The 11,145-nt window shown below is 52.8% G+C and overlaps 1 protein-coding gene across 1 annotated transcript; it reads right to left on the bottom strand.

Annotated features, from left to right (window-relative positions):
* Positions 1–3,657: 3,657 nt before the first annotated feature.
* LOC121043415 (proteoglycan 3) lies at positions 3,658–7,902 on the bottom strand. Its single transcript, XM_040495126.1, has 6 exons — positions 7,827–7,902; positions 7,361–7,501; positions 6,637–6,950; positions 5,559–5,690; positions 4,635–4,746; positions 3,658–3,835 (listed from the first exon to the last, which is right to left on the bottom strand). Exons 2-6 carry the CDS (start codon positions 7,419–7,421, stop codon positions 3,777–3,779), a joined length of 678 nt encoding a protein of 225 aa, XP_040351060.1. The 5' UTR covers positions 7,422–7,501; positions 7,827–7,902; the 3' UTR covers positions 3,658–3,776.
* Between the last annotated feature and the right edge of the window lie 3,243 nt (positions 7,903–11,145).

Raw genomic sequence — 11,145 nt, 5'->3', positions numbered from 1 at the left:
GCGGAGACATGACTCTGTGGTCTCAGCTGCAGTGAGCTTGCCTAGGGATGGAGGGCTCGGCCCTCTACAGAAGGCGCAGGGAGACGGGGAGGGGGCAGCTTTGGGGGTCACTCGGGAGGGACCAGTGTGGGAGCAGCGGGCACTCGCAAAGGCCTGAATCCAGTGATTCCCCCCCTCCCCCACCAGGGGAGAAGGCATCAGGCCCATCACCCCCCACACACACCTCATCCTCAAGCTGGTGGGGTAACACCTCCCCGGGGGTGCCCTCCGGCTTCAGGCCACGTCCAGAGATCTGACCAGCAGAGACTGCGGTGGAGGCAGTGGTTCTGGAGCGGGGAGACTCACAGGCATCCCCAGCTGGGCTCACAGGGGGGCTCCCTGCAGAGCAGCCTGAAGCAACCTTGTCCTCCCTTTCCTCGGTGCGGCAGCCGCCCCTGGGCCCACCCGCAAGCGTGTGAACTCGCGAGGGTGAGCCGGACGGGCGAGCCACGCTGCGCTAAGTCACGGCTTCGGTGCGCCAGGGCGAAGGCTGCTGTCTGTAGTGATAACGCTGCCGGCTGGGCTCTGCCGCATCGTGGCGAGATCCATCCACCCTGGAGGGGTCGCGTGGCTGTCGGATGGAGAAAGAAATCTGGGATCCATGGAAGTTTGAACTGGAGCCCACGCTCCCTCCTAGCGGGTCCCTTGCGTCTTGAATGACTCCGCGTAGAAGCTAACTGCCCAACGGGCCCAGGGCGCGACACATGTCCTCTACTGCAACCCTCATCGTACAGAAGGGGGGCTGAGGCTAGTAAGGAGGAGGGACTAGACTGGCAGAGCCAGGCCTCGAAGCCCGAGCATTAGGACTCCAGGGTCTGCAAGGTTGACTTCCGTGCCACAGCTGAGAAAACCCAGGAAATCTGTTGGCGCCTTCTATGTGTCAGGCTAAACTAGGCGTCTAGGCCGCAGGAACCCGAAAACCTCAAAACCTCATGATTTAATAGAACCGAGTGGGTCAGACAGCCCCCTCCCTCCACCTGGTGGGTGTGCCCAGACACATGGGCGCCCAGGTCAAGAGCGGCAGGGAAGGGGGACCTGGAGGCTCATGGACCATCGAAAGGCCAGGCCCGGAAGAGGCTTATGTCACTTCCAACCACACTGCCTTGGCCAGGCTCACTAGCATGACTAAGACCCCAACTTCACCGCAAGGAATACTGGGGAACAGCCTTCCTGGGTCCTCAGGAAGAGGAAACAGTGAAGACACCACCTCTGCCTCATTATCCCCACTTTTAATGGCCTCTCTTCTCCACAACCCTCCCAGCCCATGGCCGCTGACAGTTACACACCTCCTTCCCTTCTGTGTTCCTTCTCACAAAACCTTGTTTTCTGCAAGCTACCCATCAACCTCCCAGACGGATTAATAGATAATAACACTCTCGGGAGTTTCTTCTCCCGACAGTATTTGCTTTTTCAATCAAGGGCTTTTCAAGACGGAAAGGCCTTAAACATCCAAAGATATGAATATATAATTGTTGAAGTTAAGGCCCACTAACTGACAGTGTTGGACCTTTGAGGGGTAGCTTATCTACCCTATCATGCCTCAAGCAAGCTTCAGTCTGCAAGGATCTGAGCTCCTCTCCATTCCCCTCCCTCCCTCTATCTCTCGTATTGCCTGGCAACATGTTGGGCAATTGGCATTGGCTACAGCTCATTCCCCATCAAGGAGAGAAGTGGAGGCTGATAAGAGGGAGCTTGCCATTCAGCCAAAATAGTGGACCCAGAGCTCCCTATGCAAAGCTTCTCTTGCTGACCATCCTTCCCACCACCCACAGCCAGATTCCATGGTTCTTTTAGAAGCTGAGCATCAAGAATTAGCTTGTTGAAGTATGCAAGGCAGGGATTTGGGTGGGGATCTGGCCCCCAGGCAGCCCCCTTTCTCTGCCCTTGGGAAGACCAACAATGCTGTGATTAGGAGCTTCCTACCTGATGTCCATCTAAGGTAGACGGGTACCTACAGGTAGTCCCTGGGTCCAGCATCGGTGACGTTCATCGCAATGCCCAGACTCATTATCCGGTTGCCAGGGACCTGCTGATATTCAGGGGAGGGGACCCACCTTCTGCTTTTCCACTTCTCCTGTGGTTCTCCATTCCTGTCCTATGCCATTAACTCCAGCACCTTCAGAACCAAAGCACATCTGAGAATACTGTGCTTTTGGTTCCTGAAGCTCTGCATCCCATCACGTGCCTAAACAGATACACACGGACACACACAAACATAGACTTGTACACGGGTATGGCAGACATGCACATACACACTCACAAACATATGGGTCGAAGACGTACAAGTACCCACATACACATGCACGCGCAGAATCGGGCATGTAAGGGTGCAAAGCTATACAGAGATACACAAACATCCAGACATATCCATAAATATACAGAGACGTTGAAAATATACCCACACTCCACACACAAATATACACCGACTCATACAGATTTATGCATATATTTACAAATACAGATTCACGTATACACAGATAAAGACAGATATACAAAGACTGACTCATGTACACACCAAGATACGTATACACACGTGTAGCTGGGCACTTACAAAAATACTTGTACATTCTCCCTGCACCCCATGTAGAGCTATACCCCAAGAAGCATATAAGTGGATCCTCTATCTATCTCCCTCAATCTCTCTCTGTCTCCATTCTCTCCTCTCCCTCTCTCTCTCTCTCTCTCTCTCTCTCTCTGTCTCTCTCCACCACACCCCTCCAACAACCCTGGGCTCTCTGCCCTCTTAATGCCCAGTCCCAGGTCGAGCTTCCTGCTTCTCAAGGCCAGATCCTTCCCGGAGCCCAGCATCATGCCTGGAGATGCAACATGTTCTGGCTAGGTGTCCCCAGGGGCTGAGGAAGTGAGGTGAGGGAAAGAAGCTGGGCCCCCGGGCTGTGCAATCAGGATGGGAGCCGCATGGCCACCAGACTCTCTAACTTTTGCCCCCAAGGCCCTCCTGGTGGAAGCAGCTCCCTCCTAAGAATGTGTTCCCTCTCCAGAGGTAAGCTGGGAATGGGGAGGAGGGAGAGGGAATTGCAGTGGGGGAGGGGACACACCTGGGAATAGAGAGGAGAACACATCTCAGAAGTTGGGGACTGTGAACTCACATGCTGGTGGCTGGGAGAATACAAAGTAGGGGCCAGTATCTGAGGCCAGGAAGACCCGGGTCTAGAGGAGCAGGGGGCCTAGGTGAGACTTCCTCCCTCTCACGTGGTTACCCCGGTGGACTCTCACCACACCCCACGTGCACCTCAATTCTTCAATGGGCGACATCGCCTCCACCTTGGAAAGCCACCCCCCTCCCACCCCACCCTGCTCCCCACCCCGGATCCAAACAAAGCAGGAGGGCCCGTCTCCCACCGCACCAATGAGGCCAACCCCCAGAGCCTGGGGGAGCGGGGGGGGGGGGGGGGGGGGGGGGGGGGGGGGGCCCCCGCGGAGGGGGGGGGGAATCCGGGCCCGGCCGAGAAGGGTGGTGGAAAGCCCACCGCCCAGTCAGGCCTTGGCCACCGGCCACCGCCACCCACCCCCACCGGCGCCCGGCCGCCTTTCCTCCTGGCCACCCCGCGCCCACCCGGGGCCCTCCAGCGTGGGCAATAAAGAGACGGAGTCAGGAGATGCTGTGGGAAGTCTGGGTTTATGGCCAGAAGAGGCTGGGGGACAGAGCTGGGGCGCAGGGGCCGGGCTGGGGGTGCGAAGGGCGGGGGATCCGAGGCAGGGGCTCCGCAGCCACGGGCTCAGTAGGAGCAGACAAAGGGCAGACGCCTTTGGCCTGAAGCGCGCCGCCAGTGACCACCTAGCAACGGAAAGCACAGTGAGGTCAGCCGCTCGTGGCCATCCTCCCCTCATCAGGCACCACATACGGGTCCGGATCCAGGTTCCCGCCGGGGTTATGATCTGGCTGCTGTGGTTCCCACGTGTCCCCACCAGCTAACGTGATTCTTCTCCCCCGGGGCGGGGGGGCGGGGGGAGGGGGCGGGGAGAGTGCTGCTAACGGCTTTATTCCGTTTCATCTTCACGGTGACTCCAGCAGGTGGGTGCTACCCTCACCCCCATTTCACAGATCGGGAAGCTGAGGCTTAGTGGGGATCATAACCTGCCTGGGTCTCAGAGCTGGAGGCGGATGGCTACCGTCTTACTCCGGCACGTGCGGTCTCAGCCCTGGTGCCAGCTCTCTCACATCTGGCATCCGTGCTGTTCCGAGCTGGCGAATTATCTGTCAGCCAGCCCGCATTCCCACATCTCTCTTTGGTCCCTCGTCCGCATCTTACATTCACATCTGCTACTCTCATCTGTCACATTAGTCACTCCGCCTATCAGAACAAGGAAAGCAGTCCCTGGGCCCTGAGCCTAGCTCTGCCAGTGAAGGTGGAAAGCCTCCAGCTAGCTCCCAGACAGGGCTCCCCATCACCTGGGTTTGCTCTGAGGAATCCCTACATTCCGGCCCTTCTCACAGAGGACGTGTCCCCCCAGCCGGGGGAAGGTGTGAGTTTGGGGAGGTGTGTTGGGGTAACTCAAAGGGACAGTGTGTAAGAGTCTACCTCTCCACCCCCACCCCCTCCCCCTCCCCTTCCCGTGGCCCCGGTCCCCCTCACCTGTGGTGCACAGGGTCACACAGTTGCCTTGCCCTTGGAAAGGCTGCCCTGAGGCCCAGTATCCAAAATGCCAGCAGCTCCCATCGGTCCATTGAAAGCTCTGGCTCTTGAACTAAAGTGATAGACTGGGTAAGAGTACAGATGTCCAGAGAGACAGACCCAGGGGCTCCAGAAAATGCTGAGTATTCCTTTCTCCTCTCACTGCCCACCCAGCGGGGAGCCAGATACCCTAGAGACCCATCCTTGAGGGTTTGCAGGCCATGACAAGGCAAGAGCAACCAGGACTCCCAACTGTCACACAGAGCAGGCTTGTCAAGCCTTACTGTGCATACGAATCTCCCGGGAATCTTGTTAAAATGCCAATTCTGATCCAGGAGGTCTGGGGTAGGGCCCAAGATTGGGCATTTTTAACAAGCTACCTGGTTTGCTGCCCCTGCTGGTCCACGGACCACACCTGAGCAGCGAGCATCATGGTACTCATTTATCCACGACCCCAGACCCGCCTTGAGAGAAGAAGGACCCCATTCTAGAGATAAAGAAACTGAGGCCCCGAGGAAGTCATTCGGCTAGTAAGTGACTAAGCAGAGCATGGAGCCTGACTCCTGACTCCAGTGATGCGCTGGTAAATGTTCAACAGCCAGCCCTGGGGGAAGGTGAGAACACAGAGGGAGGGAGGAACCCCGATTTACAACAACTGCCAAGTTCTTTGGTGTATATATGTCCACTGGGGGCACGTTTCAGGCTACAAGCACACAGTCACTGAGCAAGGAGCTGAGACCAGATGCCCACCATCATCGGTTCTCACTTCACGGCCTGCTGCCTCAAGGTCATCTCAGCTGCTGAGGTGAGGCTAGACGCCAGCAGAGGCTCCTTTGAGGCAATCAGAAAGAAGTTCCTGTCCCCCGAAGTTGGTGCCCCACTTACCCAGCCCCGGTTGATGGCTCCAATCCAGACCTCATTTTCGTTGAGTCCTCTGGCTGAGCAGAAGATGCGATAATCTAAGTTGTAGCTGTGTATGGAGATGAGGTTGCCTTGGTAGCACCTCCTGCAGATACTCTGCAGAAAGAAGAAAATGGAGGGTAGAGAATTCTCTGGCTTTTCTCAAGTCTCTGGGTCTCCAGGACAGAGCCTCTCATCCCTTTTCAGGTCAGAAATCAGAGACCTGTCTGCCCCTCTCAATCCCATGTTTGGCTCCCTTTTGTGTTGTGAGGAACTTTTTGCAACGACTACGAATATTCAGAATAGTCATAGCTACCGTTTGTGGAGAGTTTTAGTGACCCCGAGACTATTCCCAATACTCCCCACGTATTATCTCATTTAATCCCCACCACAACCCCAATGGGTTGGTACTGTTTATCTCCATTTTACAAATGAAGGTTCTGAAGCTCTGAAAGGTGGAGTGGCTCGCCCAGTAACACGGCCCATGAGAGTCAGAGCCAGGCTCGAACGCAGGCGTCTCTGATACCAAAGCCTTCCTTCCAGATCAGTGGTTCTCAAAGTGCCGCCCCCCAGACAAACAATACCATCATTACCTGGGAATTTGTTATAAATGCAAACTCTCAAGCCCCGCCCTAGACTTGCTCACCCAGAAGTGTGCTTTAACAAGACCTCTAGGGGATTCTGACGCACACTAGGTTTTGAGAACCACTCATCTAAAAGGGAACAGAATTGGGGCGCCTGGGTGGCGCAGTCGGTTAAGCGTCCGACTTCAGCCAGGTCACGATCTCGCGGTCCGTGAGTTCGAGCCCCGCGTCAGGCTCTGGGCTGATGGCTCGGAGACTGGAGCCTGTTTCCGATTCTGTGTCTCCCTCTCTCTCCGCCCCTCCCCCGTTCATGCTCTGTCTCTCTCTGTCCCAAAAATAAATAAACATTGAAAAAAAAAATTTAAAAAAAATTAAAAAAAAAAATAAATAAATAAATAAAAGGGAACAGAAGGTTGAATCGAGTCTCTTCTCCCCCCATCCCCACCCCAGTCCTCCACAGTAGCTTCCCTGCCACTTACCTGAGCACATTGAAATTGCTGGGCCTGCCGCACCATCAGGAAGTTGCAGGTTTTGCACCCAGGACTGCTCGGAATTCGAATTACGTCTTCTTCCTTGGGGCACTGAAAGTCCTTGTCTAGAGCAGCTAGGTTCGAATCCATGGCCTCCCCATCCTCAGATGTGACCTGACAGCTGGAAGCCTTGGCCTCCTCTCCCTCTGACTGAATCATCTCATCAGTCAGAGCCAGGTCTCCTCCCTGCTCCCCTGAACCTTCCAGATTCTGACTCAGATCTACTTGTATCTCATGGCTGTCCGGACTGCGGGCAGAATTCTCTGGGAAGGAGAGGTAACCTGCTGTCATTTCTGGGTCTCCTTTCTTCCAGGACCATGGACAATGCCAAAGGCCCTACTTGAACCTTCCTAGAGCCATCTGGAGCTAATCCTGGATCTCCTGGGTGTTGGGTGAGGAGAGAACATTTGGGTCATAGGCACAAATGGATGAGATGCTAACTTCTGGCTGGCACCGAGATGCGTATTGTGGGGGTGGGTGGAGGCACCTGTGAAAAGCCCTTCATCTTCACAGGTGGGTGGATTTTAAGTTGAGGAGATGGCTAATCAGAGATGGGCTGGGTCAACTGGAGAGGGGTGACCGTGGCCCTGGCCCCATGAGGCAAAAAAAAAAAAAAACATACAGGAAATAGGAGAAAAGGGAAAGATTGGTAAGACAAGAAGGAGATGCTTACCCAGATGGAAAGCAGCAACTGTCCCCAGCAGGAGAAGGGGCAGGAGCAGTGGGCCTTTCATATCCACTCAGGTTTGGGATGGGGACACAACTCCAACCTCCTTCCTTGTGGGTGTCCTGTGTGTCTGCACAGCTCTTGGCACTTAGAAGAGACAAAATTCTTGTTAACTGGCTGATTAAGGGACAAACTAGAGCATTCCTTCCCTTCCCCCAACCCCTGGGGAACAGACCCTGAGCTGGAGAATTAGGAAAAGGACATGGGGTGTCAGCTCAAGTACAAAAGTCCCTTTTGCTGAAAGTGCCATCACTGCTTCCCTGGAACGGCCCTTAGCTCAGACCCTTGCCCCTGCAGGAATAAGCCTGCTCAGAGTCAGGGCCACTGTCATTCATGCTGGGGAATGAGGGGAGAGGATGGTGGCCTGAGGACAGGCTTCCAAGGTGCATGCCATATTGGGTCAAGTACTCACTTCCAGGAGTCTGAGGCTTCCACTCTCAGTGCTCGTAGCTGCTGGGACCCAGAGGCAGCGCTTATACTGGGCATCTGGGGAAGTGGGAAGAGGCCAGGATGATTGCTTCAGGCTGGGGTGGGGAGCAGTGGAGCTGATAAGACTAAGTCTTGCTCAGTCCTCTCACCCTTGAGCCCTGATGCCTGCTGGGACTCCAGAGACCTATCTCCCAAGGCCTGCTCCATATGTGGGCACCCAGATGCCCCAGTGTGTTCCAAAACACCCCAGCTGACTACTGTCCAGGCATTATTACCACCCCTAAAGTGCCCCAGTCTGAACAATACCCCTTAATCCCAGGAGCAGCCTTCCTCTGGTGAATATCCCAGCTAATGAGGTAGGGAATCCCAGGAATCTGGGAGAGCATGTGGGGAAGAGGTGGTTGGCCAAGGGAGCCTCCGCCCTCCTGATCACTTATCTGGACCAGGTACTTTAAATGCATCACATCCACGAATCCTCACCCTCACCTTATGTATGGTTATCCTTACTTCACGGATGTGAAAAATGAGATTCAGAGAGAGAAAGCAACTTGTCGAGGTTGCACACGTAACAGGAGAACTGGGATTTGCAAGTCTTTTTGGCTCAAAACCCTTCTCTGTCTCTCTGTCTCTCCATCTCTGTGTCTCTGCCTTTGTCGCTTTCTGTCTGTGTCTCTCCTTCTCTTTCTTTCTTTCTCCCCCCCCTCTTCCTCTCTCTCTTTCCATCTTTAATGTGTGAAAAATTTATGCTCATTCTTTTATGCTGTGGATCTAGATCAAGGTTCTCAACCTTTGCTCTATCACTATATAGAGCCAAATCTTTGTTGTGGGGGGCTGTCCTGTGCATCATAATAAGTTTAACAGCATCCCTGGCTTCTACCTACTAGATGTCAGTAGCACCTTCCCCAGTCATGATGATCAAAAATGTCTCCCCATATTCCCAGATGTCCTCTGGGGAACTAACTTGCCCCAGTTGAGGTTCATTGATCTAGAACATGCCATGTTGTCCAATCTCAAGGCTCATCTTCCAGCAAGGGGGCAGCAGTTAGAATGGAAAGTTTCATGCAGAGTCATTCAGACGCCCTGGGCCACCCTCCTCCCCACCCCCACTCCCCATCTCCCACCAGCTCTCTATCACCACTAGGGTCTCGACTAGGGGAAGTGAACAAGGCACTTGCCTCAGATGTGGAATTTAAGAGGGCACTAAAGAATTCAGTGGCCAAGAGAAACAATATTTTAATATAATCTTCTGTGAACATCGAAATAAATGCCAAAAAATCCATGATGAACAAAATGTCAAATGTTTAATCAATCAAGCCTAGCCAAATTCAGTGCAACACAGGGAAAGGCCAACAAGTGCTGAGCCCTGACTTAGCTGGATATCACTGCCAAGAGCTAGAAGACTTGTCAGGGTGGGTGTCTCAACTCTGTGACATCCTAGCTGGGCCATGCCTTTTTGTTTCTTGGATTCCATTCCAGCCTTCCAGTACTCAAAGCACTAGGGGCAGGTAACCCAGAAGGTGAAGAGGCCTGGGTCCTTCTCCTCCTCCACTCCCTCAGGGTACCTACAAATGGAGAAGAATCTGAAAGCTCGTTTCTGCACCCAATTGCAGAGTAACGGTCTTGGCCATTATCTCCCCGGCCCAACGGACTTGACTCTCAGCTTCTCTTCCTGTCTTGGAGGCTGGGGGTTGGACCAATTCCAGGCCCCCAAAAACCTGGTCTCCAGATTTTGAGCTTGAGGCCTCCCTAGTAGGAGGGCTAGACCCTCTCTCCATTTTTCTTACTCATCCGGGGCCCAGGCCAGGGATATCATTTCATTTGTGTTTGGGATGACCACTAAAGTCAGCTAGTTCCATGAGCCAGCACCATGATAAGCTTTATGTGTGTCATTTAATTTGAACATCCATTTCATAGATGAGGGAACGGCATCTCAGAGAGCTTAAGACACAGCAAGTCAGAGACAGGCCTAAACCCAGGCCTTCCAGCCTCTTAGCCACCCCAAAGCTGCCTTCCTAAAAAAAAAGAAAAAAAAAAAAAAAAAAAAAAAAAGCTGCCTTCCTTCTGCCTCCTCTCACTGACCTCCCTTCTCTATGACTTACCCCTCTCCCTGTTGACCCTATTTTCTTTGCACACAAACCCTGGGCAAAGACATTCCATTGACTTCAATGACCTCCTTCTTCACTGACCACAGTGAAGCTTGTCTGATTTAAAACTGGAAATAATATTTTTGAAGGTTCACCACGGACCAAAGACTACGTTTCATTAAGGATTTTATATCTATGGTCCTACTTAATTAATTTTACAATCATCCTGCAAATTAGGTATTGCCTTCTCTAGTCTACATATCTACTGCACGAGCTCAGAGAGGTTAAATTACTCGCCCAAATTCACACAACTATTAAGAAGTGACCCTCATCTGTTTGACTCCCACATCCTCGCTTTCTTCGATATGCCCAACTGTGTTAGCCCCAGTGTGGCCAACATGTTCATCATCCATGAGACTTCAATGCTCTGGCTTGCTGTTTGCATTTACATTCATAGGGATTTCAAACTCTGTCTCAAGATTCAGCCCAGCCCCACACTACGCAGAGGGTGGGTCTCTCTATCTTGAGGGGCAGTGTAGTGTGACGTGTCTTGGAATCATGAGTTAATGTCAGCTTCTCTGTGGCTTGGTCTTCTCATCCTCATGAGTGGAGGCTCATGACAGGACACTACATCTAATAAGACCACCTCTAATAAAGCTCCCAGAACATTGCCTGGCACGTGGGGTTGGGAGGTGGCCCTTGTCAGGAAACCAGGACTAGAAATGTGACCCTAATCAACAAATAAGCACCGAGTGTTGATTGAGCTCCTGCCCTGGGCTTTGCATGGTGTACGGAACTCCAGGGATTCTGTTGTAAGCAAGTTGGCTTTACAGAACTTAGTCAACATCCTGTTGGAGATGAGAAATGACACACAAACCCATATTTGGTGATGTAAGCCCTCTTATTTCATTAATTTTGCTTTTTAAAAAAGTTTCTTGTGGACATATAGCATGCATCCTATAAAGTATACTGTATGGTGGGCAGCTCAGGGGATTTTTACAGTGAATGCACCCTCAGAACCATGCCCAGATCAAGAACAGAATGTTACCCAATGTTACCCGGTACCCACATGCCTCCTTCGTGGCTTCCTCTTGACATTAATCCCACACAGAGGATCTCCATAGGCTGGAGGGCCCACTTCTGCCACGACACACGGTTCCAACAGACTTACGAAGAATAAGACAAAGTCCACTTATCACTTAGCATTGAACCTGGTAC

This window comes from Herpailurus yagouaroundi, unplaced genomic scaffold, assembly GCF_014898765.1.
Source record: "Herpailurus yagouaroundi ecotype Mexico unplaced genomic scaffold, PumYag 187, whole genome shotgun sequence".
Lineage (NCBI taxonomy): Eukaryota > Metazoa > Chordata > Mammalia > Carnivora > Felidae > Herpailurus > Herpailurus yagouaroundi.
Note: the sequence above shows the minus strand (reverse complement) of the source record. Positions and strands in the feature narration are given on the sequence as shown.